The sequence below is a fragment of the Cyclopterus lumpus genome, chromosome 14 (assembly GCF_009769545.1).
Source record: "Cyclopterus lumpus isolate fCycLum1 chromosome 14, fCycLum1.pri, whole genome shotgun sequence".
In the NCBI taxonomy this organism is placed as follows: Eukaryota; Metazoa; Chordata; class Actinopteri; order Perciformes; family Cyclopteridae; genus Cyclopterus; species Cyclopterus lumpus.
This window is the reverse complement of record NC_046979.1, coordinates 14,683,605-14,699,113: the sequence shown is the minus strand read 5'-3', so window position 1 is coordinate 14,699,113 and position 15,509 is coordinate 14,683,605. Positions and strand designations below refer to the sequence as shown.

Below are 15,509 nucleotides of genomic sequence, written 5' to 3'. Positions count from 1 at the left end.
TTGACATCTACATACATGCAGTAGCAGCAACGTACGAGAACATATTGATAACAGGCGTTGTCTGACATACATTTTTTTACATTTTTGTAAGTATGATATTGGGGGATTTACAAATCTGAAATGTTGCTGTACAAAATGTACACCATTAGAAGTAAATAAATGCTTTTTGAGTGTTTCTGTATTTAATGCATCCACAGTGAACCAGAAATGGAAAGTAAACAAAAGCCTGCATCAGAAAATAATACACATGATCTCGCATCAGAGGCAGAAGCAGAACAATTTGAATACTTTTTCCTACCTGCTGACTCTCCCATGGAGCTCACTGAAAATGTAATAACAGAAAAACGTTCATGAAAGTCAAAGCACCTTTTGCAGGTCATCCTGCAGCCTCTTCAGCATGGACTCCAGCTGTGACACCTTCTCCTCGAGGTGGCCTGGAGAGTCACTGCAACAAAGAGAGGCAGCGACGCTTTGTCAACATCAATCAAGTTATTTGTAATCAGAGAAAGTCTCAATTAATAAGTGACAAATGAACAAGATAAATGTCTTCACTGGTGTGTTTTATAGAAAGGTCTTTCTTGTCTTTCTTTTGTAAGAAAAAGATCTCTCTCATTCAGCAAGTGAACTTTTCACTTTGCTTGATTGGTCTCGACTTTCACTGTGGCCGCCTCTGAGCCTTTGAACCTGTAATACTCAGAGATCATTTTGCAGTAATTGCTCGGTTGATAAGCAGAGCCGTCTTCAGTGAGAGAAGTCATCCCAGGAAGCGCTTCGTCTTATTGCAGTTATATATAACAAACGCTTCTGGTGACGTGAACAGCATGATAATGCTGATAAAAAGAATTTATATATCTAGATACATGGTGTGATAAGTGTTGCTAATTGCAAGTTGAGGTTCACCAACAGATGTTAATCAGAGGTGATAGAGAGTATTCCGTGCGACCTCCACAGTATGTGTGGGGACGTCTGTAAAGAATAGCTACACATTGGTGTTTTTTATTTTTTTATTGACACATTTTGTGTCTGGACTTTGTTCAGACACAGCATGGAGGACTAAAACAAGGTGGCCAAGGAGTTTTACAGAAAGATGACAATGACAGTGAGTCAGACAAGCTGTGTGTGTGTGTGTGTGTGTGTGTGTGTGGCGCGCGCGTGTGTGTGCGTGTGTCTGCATGCGCATAACTGCAGCAAGAGAGAGCTCTCTTTATGGGGGAGAGAAACCATCGCATTGACTCAAACAGTTGGATGTTGCCGTTAAAGTCTAAATAATTGAGAGAGAATAAAGAAGTAGAGCCGGTAAAAGGGATGTGTGCAACGATCCTGACACAAAGAAAACCGAGAGACTACGACAGAGACATTGAACTGTCTGCTTCGCCCTGTGTGTACTGTATAGCAACCCACCTCTCCTTTGAGTCTTTCAGCATGCCGTCTGTCTGGTCAGCTTGGGAGGGGTCTCCGGCTTTATGGTCTGTGGTAATGAACATTATCCACATTATTAGAATTTAATATAACCATACATACCACAATGAAAAGATGACGCAGCCAAAGACGGGAGATGTTCACGTTCTCTCGGTAGAGAACATACACTCATTCATACACTTATCTTCATACAGAGTGCAGATCCATCGCAAAATATGTTGTTGTTTTTTTGATCAAAGGTATGTGGAAACATGGACATAACACCCAGAAGTGATCTCACTCCAAAACCAACACGCTGGGAAGATTTTCTACAAGGTTTTGGAAGCAGGTGACAAGGCCTTCGTCTTTTCAGTTCATCCCAAAAAGTGTTGGGCGGGGTTGCGGTCTGCCAGCCAGTCCAGCACACCAAACTCAGAAAACACGTTTTCTATATGGCCCTCTTGGTATTTGAGATGGTGCTAACCACCAGGACAGCTTGTTATCGTGTTTAAACAATTACAGTAAGTGAGGTGCGCAGAAGTAAATAGTTGCTCACCTTCTCGTGACAAAGCCTCCAGGATGCCGCGGCACGCCGTGGCCAAGTCAGCGATGGACTGCCACTCCTCCTCAGTGGACTCTGTCGTCTCTGAGAGAACTGAGAGGAATAGGTTAAGATTTAACTCGTTTTTCAGGACAGAAGAACAGCAGAACCGTGAGTGGGACTGCAGACTTTTGAGCAGCCGATCTACAGTAACAAAGAGCAACCACTAGGGGGTGCTGCTGCACTAATGCTGGTCAGATTCAGGGGCACAGGGAGGAAATGTTATGATGTACTCTATGTAGTGTGCCTGCAGGTTTCATTGAATTATGTTTCTGACTTTGTAAGATCAGTTATGATTGAATTCAAATGTAAGTTTAATAACAACATTTGGGTAAATTATTTATTAAAAAAAACTTATTATAAAAAGGCATTAAGATGCTAAAATACTTAATTTTGTAGGGTCTATTAAGTCATTGAATGTGATATTTTTGTTTAAAAGTTGTCATTCATTTGAACAGACTCCCTGTGAAAGAACGTGATGTGAAACAATCAGAGTCTTCAGAGGCCGCCCCCGCAAAAATCAGAAGAATCAGATGAGAGGATGAGCAAGTGCTCTTATGGCAGATAAATTATGAGTCTCATAGTCTCAGCGGAGGCAGAGCAGATGGTGTAAGAGGGGCTCCTTGATTTGGGGCTGCCTAAAACTCCACTCCTCCCACTACCCATCTGTCCCCCTTTTATCCCAGCCCTGGCAGGGGGTGGCAGCAGAGCAGGGGTGATATTAGATTAGCGGGATAGGGGGCAGCATGGATGAAAGAGGAGGGACAAAGGGGATGCAGTGGGGAGCAGAGGGAGGATAATGAAGAGAGGGATTTAAGGCAGAAAAAATCTGGAAAAGAGGACTTTGGGGCTTAAATCAGGCAGAGATGATTTGTAAACATGTGTAATTGTTCCATTTTGGCATCATTTGAGCAGTCATGTCAGCTGTTGTGTCTGAGAATGGAGCTTTGTTTTAAGTCCATGATCAGGGTCATAATATCTCTTTGTGCTCTTTGTCGTGTAATTAATTTACACAAATTTCATCTTTTATTTAATATGCTGCCATTTTAATATTTACAGTATTATATATATATATATATATATATATATATATATATATATATACAGTATATGTACATAAAAATCTGCAGCAATAGCGAATTACTTACTCTTGGTGATGGAGTTGTGAAGACTTAGGGCTCGTGAATTTCTTTCAGCACGGTCTAAACATGACAACCGGGAAGACGAGTCACTCACTGAAGCTTTGTCATCACCCAACTCAGCGCCCATGAACTGAAGACATAAGAGATAGAGGAAGAGGGGAAACAACAATGTCAGAGAGCGAATGGACTGCTGGGGAGAGAAACCACTCAGATGTCCTCTCGTCTCAGTCTGTCACCTGTTCGTCCTCCAGGGGAACCTTGGGTTTGACAGCCAGGATCAGATCAGGTATGGCGTCCCTCAGCTTGCCTACGTTGTCATAGAGGTGGCATTCCCCCTTCAGATCCACATTGTCGTACACGTGCCTGTCCAGACCGAGAGGGAGAAATGTGATGGTGGTGGTGGGGGGAAACACAAAGCCAATCTGTTGTTGATGCTCTGGGACATTTTTTTATCCGATCCAGAGGTGAAAAAAACAGAAACTGGAGCACTTCGACAAGCAATCTCCACGATGGCTTAGATTTAGGCCTGATTGATGTTTGCTATCCTGCACTCACAAAATCATCTCTCAAAAATATCACATCTGATGCAGTTTCGGTCAAATGATTCAGTTCTGCTTTGCGTGACGATGAAAAGCAGTCAGATTCATATTGGTGAGCAGCAGAGTTTGATATTATCCTCATGAATATTTTTTCATGGACAGTTTTAAGCTGTTGTAGCTTTTTGGTGATCTCAGGGTGAAACACACATTGTGCTTACAATAATGTCCTTCTGCTTTTACATTGGTGTTTTTCTCTCTCTTAGTACTCAAGAGGATGAAGAAACACAGTGCGGACCACGGTAAAAGTGATTGTTTAATGGAAACTGGTGGGTTTTTATGTCGTTCACATGCCTTCTCAATTTGAAAAAAAAAGATTCTAATGTGAAACAAAATTTAAACCCTTTTCATTAAATGAATACAGTTCAGTGAAGCAGGGTGACACATTGCGTGGTGTCCTTTCACAATACCCGTCCTTTGCACGAAATATGACGCACTATGACTCTGAGATTAAATTGTGATGAGTCAGCTTCAGTTTGAGGATATTTTCAGCCATGCTGGATGATTTAAGAACCTTTCCACTTGACGGTCTCCCAGTTTGCAGATGTAACTAGAAAGATCTCTCAAAGCAGCATCTTTTGTTATTTATATTTCATATCTCTCTATAATGTCCAAACCGCTCCTATGAGAGGCTGGATGAACAGTGACAGGATATTTAGTAACACTCACACATCACACGCATCCCTGTAGGTCGGCTGCCTCTCCAAGGAGCAGCTCCGTGTGAGCTGCGAGCCGCTGCCCTCCTGGCTCTGAATGGCTGGTTGGTCCTGCAGAGACGTGGCTCGTAACAAAGGTAAGCTGTGCGGCGCGAGGAGCGAGCCATGACCGCTCTCACTTTGCCCTCCATCACACGACTGTCCTTTGTCCTCTTTGGCTTCCACCTGCACCTCCGTCACGTCCGCTTCATTGACCCCACTCGCCGTCGGCTTTTCATCCTTTGCATCTGCTTCTGCTTCCTCTTTATGCTCTTCTTCCTCCTCATTCTCCTCCTCCTTCTCCTTCTCCTTCTCCTTCTCCTTCTCCTTCTCCTTCTCCTCCTCATTCTCCTTCTCCTTCTCCTCCTCTACCTCTTCCTCTTCCTCCTCCTCTTCTTCCCTCTCGTCCAGTACCCAGGCCTCTCCAGACTGATCCTCGCCGGGTTTACACTCCGCATCCTTGATGGCTTTCTGGTACAGCTCGGAGAAACTTCTGCAGAACATAAAACCCCAACAAACTCAGTCAGAAGACGTACACACACCTCACACCTCTCTTTTCCGGCCTCTCATCCCACTGCTGAGTCATGAAAGCACTATATTTGCCTATTATATCTCTTTGGGAACACGGAGCCCTACTTCCTTTCAAGAATTATGACATCTTTTGTGGCAATTTGTGTCACAGAACAAGCATTTCAGCAATGAAATACAAATAAACCATTGGGATTCACTGTGAAGTTAAAAGTTGCAGAGGTGTCCACTATAACATTGGTTTCATCCGTTTTAACGATTCTGTCCACAGCTGTTTCTGCCCTCTGTCTGACTTCAGTGTGCTGTTAACAATGGGACTCCCTTTTCCAGTGTGATTAGAGATCATTAGAGGGATTGATTGGTTGTTAGCTAGCTGGTGTGACATTGATGGCAAGTTGTCATCAACAGCAGAGTGAGCCATGACCCCATAGTGGCACCTCTCTTGTTTTCTTGAACTGACTTGTCCCACGGACACCCTCCTCCTTATTTGCTGTCAAACCTTTTTCTCACCGCCTCACTGGGACTACAATCCACTTTCTGGAGCGTGCTTTATACCCATGAGCCCCTTCTCCAGCCTCTCCCTGTGTCTGTTGACCCATAAGTGCCCTTGTTAGTGTTTTCTTCCTCTCCTTCTCCTCATATCAGCAGCCTCACCCACCTGCGTGGCTTGCCGTTCTCGTCAGGTGGGATGACAGTGATGTGGATCTTGTGCGCAGTGCGGAGCAGCCTGGTCCTCTCCTCGGGGCTCAGGTGAACCAGCGAGTGGCCACACAGTCGCACCACGCGAGCCCACAGCTGCAGGCCGCCGCTCTCAGCGTAACAGAACCGCTGCAGCTCCGTCACAAAGCCCTCCTCATTCATCAGGAATCCGGGCTGTCCGACACCGTCGCGCAAAGGGGTGACTTCGAGAGCCTCACAGCCCCGCGTCACCAGCTGCACATGAGCAGAAGAAGATGAATCAATCGGAAAAAAATAAACCACCCACTGCATAATCCAAAATCCAAACACAGTCACTCACCTCTAGCCTCTGCACCACCTCTCGTATATCCTCCGCCTGGCTCTCCATCATCACACTGATTGACACAGACTCCCCGCGCTCGTAGAAGATATCCAAGCAGGGCCCGCCCTCCTTAGTCTCTGTCACTGCCTTCCAGCCGATGACATCTCGACAGGAGCAGTTAAACACCACCCTGCGTGTGCACCTCTCAATGAGCACCACCGACTCAGCAGACACCCCGAGCAGACAGGGGAGCCTGAGTTCTCCAGACTCCCCATCGTCTCCCCCGTTGACCATCACAGCCCACACCAGCGCCCCAGCACTGTGCAGCTCGGCCCCTTTGGTGCCCTTCAGCTTGTCTTTGCGCTTGCCACCCAGTGAGAGCAGGGGGAACTTGGTGGAGGAATCGATCGGTGTGGTGGTCACATAGTTTTCAGCCAGGTCCTTCAAGTATTCCTGCCGTGTGCGGGTGGCCATGGAGCGGAACTTCTCAGACTTCTCTGCGGCGTTTTCAGCATTCACGGCCTTCGCCAGGAGAAAGTCTCTGAAGGCGGCAGAGCTAGGGAATCGAGCGCCCTTAGGGAAGAGTGGGCCAAATAATGGCATGTCTTTAGAGCGTGTCACAGCCACCCTGAGAGGGAGAGAGAAAAACAAGAATGCTAGAGTAAGAGAGAGTGCAGAAGAAGCATTCAATCTATGTCTTGTTTTTCAAAGCTTGACTGTGGACTAGTGCTCTCCAGAATAACAAACATTGACACTCAACCTGCTTCAGTGGAGCACAGATTTGTGTTTCCTCCTGAGACGTATGAGACACATGTGTAATAGTGCAGATAGTAACACCCATCTTTACGCACATAGCTTATTTTTGTTTACTACCTGACACATAAAACCCAGTAGCCAATCATGAGTCTCAAGAGACTTCAGCCTGGAAAAGGAGCTACGTTCTTTTTGGGGGGTAGAAAAATATGTATTTATTTACAACATCGTGCAAGAGGTATGATCAGACCTGTAATAGGTGTTGTCGGTGCAGGGCTCATGGACCTGAATGATGATGAAGACATGTTGGAAATGGGAGCGGATGGCCTTTGGCGTGAAGGGCAGGGCGCCTGGCTCCTGGAACACGATCGTTACGATGTCGTTACCGATGTGTCGCTTCCTCAGCAACTGGAAAGGCACAACAGAGACACAGAGATTTATTAAAGAAGCAGGCACCATCATTTGAAGAAAGAACCACTCAGTTTGCCATGTTTTATATATAGTATTGTTATTATATTTTTAGCATTATTATGATGTTTTACTTATCAACCCATTTCAATGTTTCGGTTTTCAATGTGTTGTATGTATGTTTGTACGCCATTTTATTTTTGGATGCACTGGTGATGCTGTAGCTACATTATTTACTGTATGTATAAGTGTACACAGGGGGAGTAGTTTCAATGGCAACAACTAATGTGCATCCAATTAATAAAAATGAAAAAAACAAATGCTGGTAATTGAAAGTAAAATAAAAAGTAAAAGTTGTCTCTGTAATAAGCAGAGACAACGTCCATGATATTGCTATTGTTGTTAGCACAACTCAACACTCCAAAAACAGTGTTCTTGGCAAATGAACACATTTGATGAAAAATGTATTCTGACGAAATAAAAAAAATAAAAATTAGAACTGAAGCTCAATAAAAAAAAAAACAGCTTAATCAATATATTAATACATCACAAACTGTTGCTGCCAAAAAGCTGACAGCATCTAAGGGCTTTGTCACTACCTTGATTTATTTAAACTTTCAATCTATTTTGAAATGTTATGCCCAGTCTCTTAACCCATAAACTTCACATAAAGAGCTGCTGAACAGGAAGCCTGCCGGAGAGGCGACTGTCAATACCTCCATGGTGGGAGTGGACACTGGGGGGCAGGATTTTTATGTCATGCTTGTTGCGGCGTACAGAAGCTTTTTCTAAAGCGTTTACAAAAGTATGAAGTCTGAACAGAGATGAGAAATGAAGGCTGTACCAAGACGAATAGCGGTGAAAACTCGGCTTTGAAAAACGGTTCTGCAACACAAAAGGCAGGAGGAGGAAATCATATATCAAATCTCTGTTGACATCTATATGGGTGTTATTTGTACCTGTTGCGTGTTGTTGGCTGTGTAGGGCAGCATAGTAGACACGTGAAACATAATCTCATAGTCCTGGTAGCGTGTGTAGAGGGAGTGTGTCCCAGTTGAGTCCGCTACACAAGCACAAGACACACACACATCACACGAGGAGAAAGACAGATAGGGATTTAGCAAAGTCAGGCGACGTTTTCTGAATGAAAGGCTCAAATTGTCACAGTCGAGGTGAAATCTGGTTGTAGACTGAGGTATGTGCACCTGTGTGAACTGGGATGTGATGACTTGAATCTTAGTTTTGGTTTTACTAAAGTTTTTATTGTCTGTCACTGTTTTATGTTGTATGTCTGAAACTTTGTTAAATCTGCTTTTGATGTCTTGGCCAGGACACTCTTGTAAAGGAGATTTTAAATCTCAATGAGGCTTTTCCTGGTTAAATAAATAAATAATAATAAATAATAAAAACATTTTTTTTTTAAATCTGTCTCATTTGCTGTTCTCTGCCGCTCACTGAGGGGAAAACAGCTATGAGATAATCAGCAGTGACTATGCTGTTTTGCAGGCATTACTCAGATTACACGCGGCTAGATAGGAGTTATCTTGGGCTTTCAGAGGTGCACTGATGCCCTTCGGATAATGGCCCTGCGACAAGGTGAGATACAGCCAATAGATGCCGGCGTGGTGCGTCATGGTTCAGCTCACTCTTGTTGTCCAGCTGGGCTCTGTACTTCTCCCAGCCCTTCAGCCGCACACGCTCCCCGAGCAGATCCAGGAACTCTTCAAACGCCGGGCCCGAGCTCTCGTTGTTGTACATGTCTTCCTCTGAGCTCTGCCCGGCCCGGCAGTACATCACCCCGACCTTTCGCTGGAAATTCAGCTAGATTAGAAGACGGAGAAGCACAGAGTTTATAATTACCCTGGCATGACCTTTCACCTAACGGGGCTTCCTGATCATTTGACATCTTACTTCACAGCTAAAAAGCTTGTCTGAGATCATTTATGCTGTAAAATGTTACACACCTGCAAAGCACATATTACACCATTTAACCCAGAAATCCCCCTCAGGTTTCATGCTTCAAACTGAGAATTTAATACGTTGAAGTTGTTCATTCCTCTTTTAAAGTAGCTCACTTCAAAAGATGGCGTGTGCGTGTGCGTGTGCGTGTGTGTGTGTGTGTGTGTGTGTGTGTGTGTGTGTGGTGGTGGTGGTGGGAGTCGGTTTAAGTTTCTGCAAAATAAAGTTTAAATTAATGTGATATGGCTTAAATATTTAAGCGACCAGCAGTATATAGATCCTTTTGGTCACAGTTGAGGACACTTCTAAGAACATATGACAAACAATTGTTATTACGTTGGACATTTCTACTTATTAATTTAAAAAAATCTGGAGATATTAATCATTAATGGCAAAATTATTTTGGTCTGTAAATTATTACACAAATAATTAGGGATATTAGAAAATGAAAATAAAACCAGACACAGGAAAAGGGTACAGTGTAAAACAATGCAGACTGAAGAAGTAAAGCCCTTTATCGAGCTCTTTTTATAGTGCGCAACCTGTTTGACATCCAAAAGACATAATGATGAGTAAACAGTCACCGTGGGGAAGATGAGAGAAGAATGAACAGATAAAATAAGTGCATTTTCATATGTAAAACACCTGATTGATCACTGTGGAGGTGTAGACTTCAGAATGTCAGCATTAATATAAAACATATGCTCTTTGCTGCTATTGGTCACTACCCCATGTCCCGATAGGCTTTCTCTCCGACAGTTTTTGGTAGAAGTCGCCTGACTCACCCCCTGTTCGTCCAGCTTCAGCAGGGTGTCCCTGACCTTGGGGGAGTTCGACGCCAAGCGAAGGCAGTGCAGGTTCAGTTCAGGCATGATGAACTCCAGCAGCCTCTTGGGGGACAAGCCTCGAGGGGTCGTGTGACGAGCGGCAGAAGGAACAGACTCCTCCAAGATGGAACCTCGCAGCGTCTTCATCTGGGGAGACGATTCACAGTTATCACATTCAGGCAAACCCATTTCACGTACACTGAAAATGAGGATTTACCTCTGTGGTGCGAAAGATGATTCTGTAATTGTACTGAGCTCCGCTGGATCCTTCCTTCTCCTCCCGACGGAAACTGATGGCCACTGGGCCGAGGCGGTCGTCCATGCCGAAGAAATTCTGGTGTTCTGCGATGACAATACAGTCAAATTCAACTGTGACAGCATTGAAGCATTTGATGCTCAAAGAGAACTGTATGAAAATTATTAGGGTGGGCTGAATCTTGTATTTTACTTAAACAAATGGCCAGACTCTCCCAAGAGTAAATATATTCTTGTTTATTATTCTTTTTAATTTGATACCCTCCACCTTAACGTATCAATACATGACCCGAACCCCATTTTGTTCCCTTCCTCTTTAATTATTTTTGGACAGTCCATAAATTCTAAGGTGAGAAATAAAAAAAAACTACACATACCTTTCATGTAGAAATATTTGCGGTAGTAATGGGCTCCCAGATCTGCATGCTCTATGAAGTAGTTGCTCTTGCCCTGCTGTTGAACGTGACTCTCTCTGGGCTCCTCCAGGACCGACACTGCATCGTTGGGGGTTCGCAGGCTCGACCAGAGTCCCCGCCTCTCTTGGGATCGACCAAGACCCACCTGCTCTTCTCCCCCCGTCTCATTGCGGAAGTGGGGGCAGCTGAGCAGGAGCTCGTTATCGTTGCCATCACCTTCGTCCAGCAACAGCGACTGCTCAGGGTCCTCTGCATTCACCCCGTTGCCTCCCCCGCCCTGTGCAGGTGAGGACGGGGTGGCTTGGGAGAGGGGGCGCAGTTGGGAGGCGGCTGAAGCCCCTGAGGTGATATTCTTTTTCCGTCCGATGCTGTCTCTGTTTGTGGCCGCCTCGGTGAGGTCAAACAGGATGCTCTGGACGTCGTAGTGGGCAAAGTTTCTCACCCAGGCTCCGCCCCCAATGTTGTCATACGGACCCGGTTGAGGGATCTGAGGGGTTTTGGTCTTCTTACTTAGACCTTCAGGCTTCGGCGGCTTGGCAGGTTTTGGGGAGTCCCCTGTGGAAACAGACAGACCCCGAAAGAATCCATCAGGCTCTGGAGGGTTGCCCTGCAGGCCCAAAAGCAGGAAAGGGTCTTTGAAGCGAAGGGCATTTGGACTCAGGGGCCCCTGGTCGTCTGTGTGGGGCTCCTGTGCTTGAGTCTGTCTCTCCAGTGAGGACAGGCTGCCGTATTCCCTGTGTAGCAGCACACCCCCATCACCCTGAGCCCCCGCACCCACCTTCTCACCAACCACCCGAGCTGCTTTCCCCCCTGCCTTCCCGGAGGAGTCCAAGTCTCCTAAGGTTACATCGCTGTTACTCCTCTGCATGATGTGGCCGCGGCCCACCGACCTCAGCGTCAGGCCCACGCGGCTCGGAGTGAGGCTGTCATCCTCCGCTCCATCAGCCTCCCTCCTTGGCGGCCACTCCACTAGACCTGCTTCCCGGTTGGGGTCAAAGTTGACGGTGGCAATAGGCGGCCGCATGTTCTGACGGCGAAACTTGCGGATGAAGAGGTCATCTGACTGCATGGTGCCTGAAAAACGGACTCCAGTCCAACAATGGTATCTCCAGTCTGGTGCAGAGCTTTCTGCTCTCCCAGTAAAACGTCTGTCCTGGTCTCTATGGTGCTGGTGTGAGATGGGAGCACTGCGCGCAAAGATGAGAAACCCCTCTGAGTGAAAGCAACAAATATAGTCCTCATTCACACCACTTGAGATGGTTGAATTTTCTCAACCCATGGATGTCTCTGTGAGCTGCCGCACTTTATCCCAAGTCATTGAGTTCTTGAGATTGTGGAGAATATTCAGCTGTGTCTGGTTGCATGGGTCCGTCCAGATGTGCAGATGTGTGTTTTGGTGGTGCTCCAGTCGGGTTCCTTAAGAATAAGGATGAGAGGATCCTCACTGGAGCCCGAGTCCTCTTTGTAGCAGAGGCTCTGTCAACATGGCATCCATTCATCTGCCCTCTTCAGTGCCTGCTGCTTCCCTTTTGGTCAGGTCCACTGGCCACCTGCAATAAAAAAAGAGAAAGAAATTAATTTTTTAACCTCATAATTTACCCACACGGCTAATATCTTAAATCGACAGCTTTATGTTCAGCCCATAGCAGATTGTCAGTGAGTACACAGAAACGCTTTGTTGAGAAGAAAGGCTTTTTGATAAACAAGTATTTCATTTCTAAAATAAAGCAGCAGGCAGGTCTGACATCTTTTAATGTTGAGTAATGCTTTGTACCTCTGTTTTCTTTCATTATTTTTCTTTCCTTTACACACTTTCCGTTCCAAAAGTTCCCTAAATAGTTCCATAGCAGAATTAATGCTCGCCACATCCAGCCTGCACGTGCACACAATAGACAGTATTGACAAAAGGGGAGGGGGTCTTCCTGGCTTGCTCGGCCAACATACGAGAAGTATGTGTAAACCGTCTCCCACCCTCAACAGTTCACTCCTACAACAGCATTTCAAAGTATATATAAAAAACAACAACAACAGACGCATTGTAAAGAACTACCGATATAGTATATTGGATCAGCTGTTAATATTGAGTATGAAGCAATGTGCTTCCCTTTTTTAAGTCCTTAAACTATTAATTGTTGTAAGTTTTGACTGCAACTTACCAACAAACTGGGTTTTGTTTCAGGTACAAATCAGCCAGTTTCAGTCATAATTCATCGCAGATGCGCCACCAAGCTGACGTCAATCAACTGAAGCTGAAACCTTTGGTCGCTCTCAAGAAGGTACGAGGCTTCTTCCTGTCTAGCTCTTCACTTGCATCTCCTCTCTCGTGCTTGCAGCCTAAAGAGCAGGTGCAGTGGTGCAGAGCCGCTACCAGAAAAGCTTGACACACACACACACACACACACACACACACACACACACACACACACACACACACGCACACGCACACCATAAAAATGCTATAGAGTAAAGTGAGGAAGTCACAAGAAATCTTTGTTTCCCTTGCTTGCCTGCTCTCTCACACTGTCCCTCTCTCCTTTTCCATTTTGCTGTAAAGAGACATACATGTTAAAGGGCTGTGACGCATATATGAAAGTTGAGTAAGTTATCAGAGGTTAGCAGTAGTTAAAAAGGTGTTGCAATTATTGGATGCCAATGTGTGTTGAGGTGATTACATGCATTTATATAATCTAGAAGACATTTGGGGACACTTGAGGGCTCAGGAAGTGTTGCTGACTGCAGATTGAGCCCTTTTCTAAAGGTTTTTGTTAATACTGAAGTGGATCATGCCTGCTCCTCAACAAAGGGAAAAAAAAGGTTTTGTAGCACGCCATTGTTTTATATGCATTTGATCAGCATTGTTCTATGTGCCTGTTTTCTCATTATAGTCAGTAATAATGGTGTTGGAGAACAACTTACTTAAAACAATATAATTTAAAACTGTCTAATTTAACACCCCTCTGTATAGATCACCACTTCTGTACAGTGTTCTCTTTTATATTTTATATCTTGTATTTTTCTCTTTTATATTTTATATCTAGTATTCTGAAAAGCTGACTCGGAGAGCCCTGCATAAGAAATCCAATGTGTCTGGACTGTTGGTCCAGGCACAAATGGCAAAAAAAAAATCTTGAATCTTGAACAGTCATCCAAGTTTTGGTTTTGGAGCACTAAAAAAAATTTATGAAAGCTTTTGTTAAAAATAACCCATATCATATATTGGATTTGAAGCTGCAACTTTTCACTTGTTTTCTTTAAAATAACAACCGCCCGAGTTGTGTGACATTAATATATGAAAGTCCCCAAAGAATGAAACAATCATGTTGAGAGTGGACCATTTACATTAATCTGTCCATGCATTACTGCATTCTTCCCGGCAGAGTTTGAGGCCCACAGCATTTCCTGGAGATGAGCACATATTGGAAGAAACATAAAAAATCCAAATAAATCTAAATGTTAATACAAGAAGGGACTAACATACCGGTTAACATATCGGAAACAGGCATGCAGGTGTGCGGGGCCAGTCAGCATTCAACCTTACCTACCAATCAAAACAATGCAAATTTGGATCATATTTTATTTGTTGATCTAACTTCTGAAGCCTTAAATAATTATGTTCAATGCCAAGAATGTCACACATGGTGGAGAAAGACTACAACCTGTTATCTTATTGACCTAGAATGGTAAAATGTACGAATACGGACTCATTATCAGCTTTAAAATAATCACCATGTGCAAACGATACAGAGGACATGACCTGGTAGCTCTGGGCCTCCTGTGTATGCAGATAAAATAAGTGCCAAACGTTTAAATGAATGGCCGGTGTTACAAATAGATCATATACGATTGAACAATATGCGTAACATTGGACTATAACATTACTTCCATGTCTTCCTGAACTAACTTGAGTCTTGATTCTGTTGTTTGCTTCAAATGATAAAGAGAAGTAGTGATGACGATTGGAGACTTTTCCGTCCATGTGAGGTTCCTCATCTGACGCACTGAGCACGCTCACATAGAGAAGCCTCTGTGCACGGTCTGTGTGGTGCCAGAGCTGCTGACATTAAAACCCTGCTCATGTTCCTTTCTGGGAACCTGCAACTGTTCTCAAACATCATTACCCATGTGGGCACAAATGATGTTAGCCTACGCCTATCTGCGATTATTAGGCGCTGCATGTGTCACAATGCCTTGAAAAGGTGTGAGCGATCCATTTTCTCCGCTGTCTCAAAGTGGGAGTGTAGGTTTTTGGCAGCAGGATATTTTGAACAAAAGCAAATCACAGATTGTCTTCATGCTGTTCCAACAGAAAGCTGACCATGAACTCTCTTGCTCTCCACCAACACACTGCACTTGGACACTTATCACTCATCACTCACCGCCTTTGTACAAATCACATATTCTTGAGCTTCTTAAGACCCCCGACCCATGAATCAGTCCTTGTTTCCATAGCAACCCAACTAGTTGCCACCCTCTTTCGATGTGAGATCCCGTCCACAAGTGCCTTATTGTTTCCTCTACTCAGCATCTAAAATGGCTCAGATTTGTCAAACAAATCTACAACTTATGATATTTGTGCCAGCGACCCTGAGGCAACACGGACGATCAAGGCGAAAATGTTGTGGTGTCATGATTTAACTGCTTGCTTCAAAAAGTCAATAACCGATTATAGATTGTAGATGTTGTATCCATAGGTCTAGGAAAATATAATTGTATTTCCCACAATTCAGCTGGATGCTTTGCCTAAAGAAACACATATGGAATCAAAAACCAAGTTGAAGGTGGCACATCAATTTAAAAACATACACTAGCATGATTTAGTTTTGCCTGATGTTAACATTTAACTAACAGCACAACTGCGCCTATAGACCACGGAAGTGTGGTGTTGTTTAACCTTTGCGAGGCAATTTTATTTCATGCTAAAAATGACCCTT

At 44.4% G+C, this 15,509-nt stretch overlaps 1 protein-coding gene and 1 long non-coding RNA gene across 15 annotated transcripts in view; one reads left to right on the top strand and one right to left on the bottom strand.

Annotated features, from left to right (window-relative positions):
* zmp:0000001168 (signal-induced proliferation-associated protein 1) overlaps positions 1-15,509 on the bottom strand; it is a 29,402-nt gene that overhangs the window by 1,675 nt on the left and 12,218 nt on the right. For 5 of the 13 annotated variants that reach the window (XM_034550590.1, XM_034550592.1, XM_034550589.1 and 2 more), the window contains 15 exons: positions 12,735-12,954; positions 10,540-12,128; positions 10,125-10,249; positions 9,866-10,054; positions 8,768-8,942; positions 8,081-8,184; positions 6,964-7,121; positions 5,979-6,588; positions 5,619-5,893; positions 4,407-4,925; positions 3,378-3,504; positions 3,148-3,271; positions 1,955-2,053; positions 1,402-1,468; positions 367-445 (listed from right to left, as the gene is read on the bottom strand). In XM_034550590.1, the coding sequence (XP_034406481.1) occupies positions 367-445; positions 1,402-1,468; positions 1,955-2,053; positions 3,148-3,271; positions 3,378-3,504; positions 4,407-4,925; positions 5,619-5,893; positions 5,979-6,588; positions 6,964-7,121; positions 8,081-8,184; positions 8,768-8,942; positions 9,866-10,054; positions 10,125-10,249; positions 10,540-11,647 (3,759 nt within the window). In that variant the 5' untranslated portion in view covers positions 11,648-12,128; positions 12,735-12,954. Of the gene's footprint in view, positions 1-366; positions 446-1,401; positions 1,469-1,954; positions 2,054-3,147; positions 3,272-3,377; positions 3,505-4,406; positions 4,926-5,618; positions 5,894-5,978; positions 6,589-6,963; positions 7,122-8,080; positions 8,185-8,767; positions 8,943-9,865; positions 10,055-10,124; positions 10,250-10,539; positions 12,129-12,352; positions 12,467-12,734; positions 12,955-15,509 lie in introns of those variants that run through there. The other 8 variants (XM_034550595.1, XM_034550596.1, XM_034550593.1 and 5 more) reach the window with 3 other exon arrangements.
* On the top strand, positions 3,170-5,721 carry LOC117742931. Of its 2 annotated transcripts, none has more exons than XR_004611059.1 (4): positions 3,170-3,427; positions 3,944-4,006; positions 4,428-4,530; positions 5,609-5,721. It is a non-coding gene; the product is annotated as an uncharacterized LOC117742931 (long non-coding RNA). The 2 variants fall into 2 exon arrangements; XR_004611058.1 differs by having other exon boundaries at positions 5,606-5,718.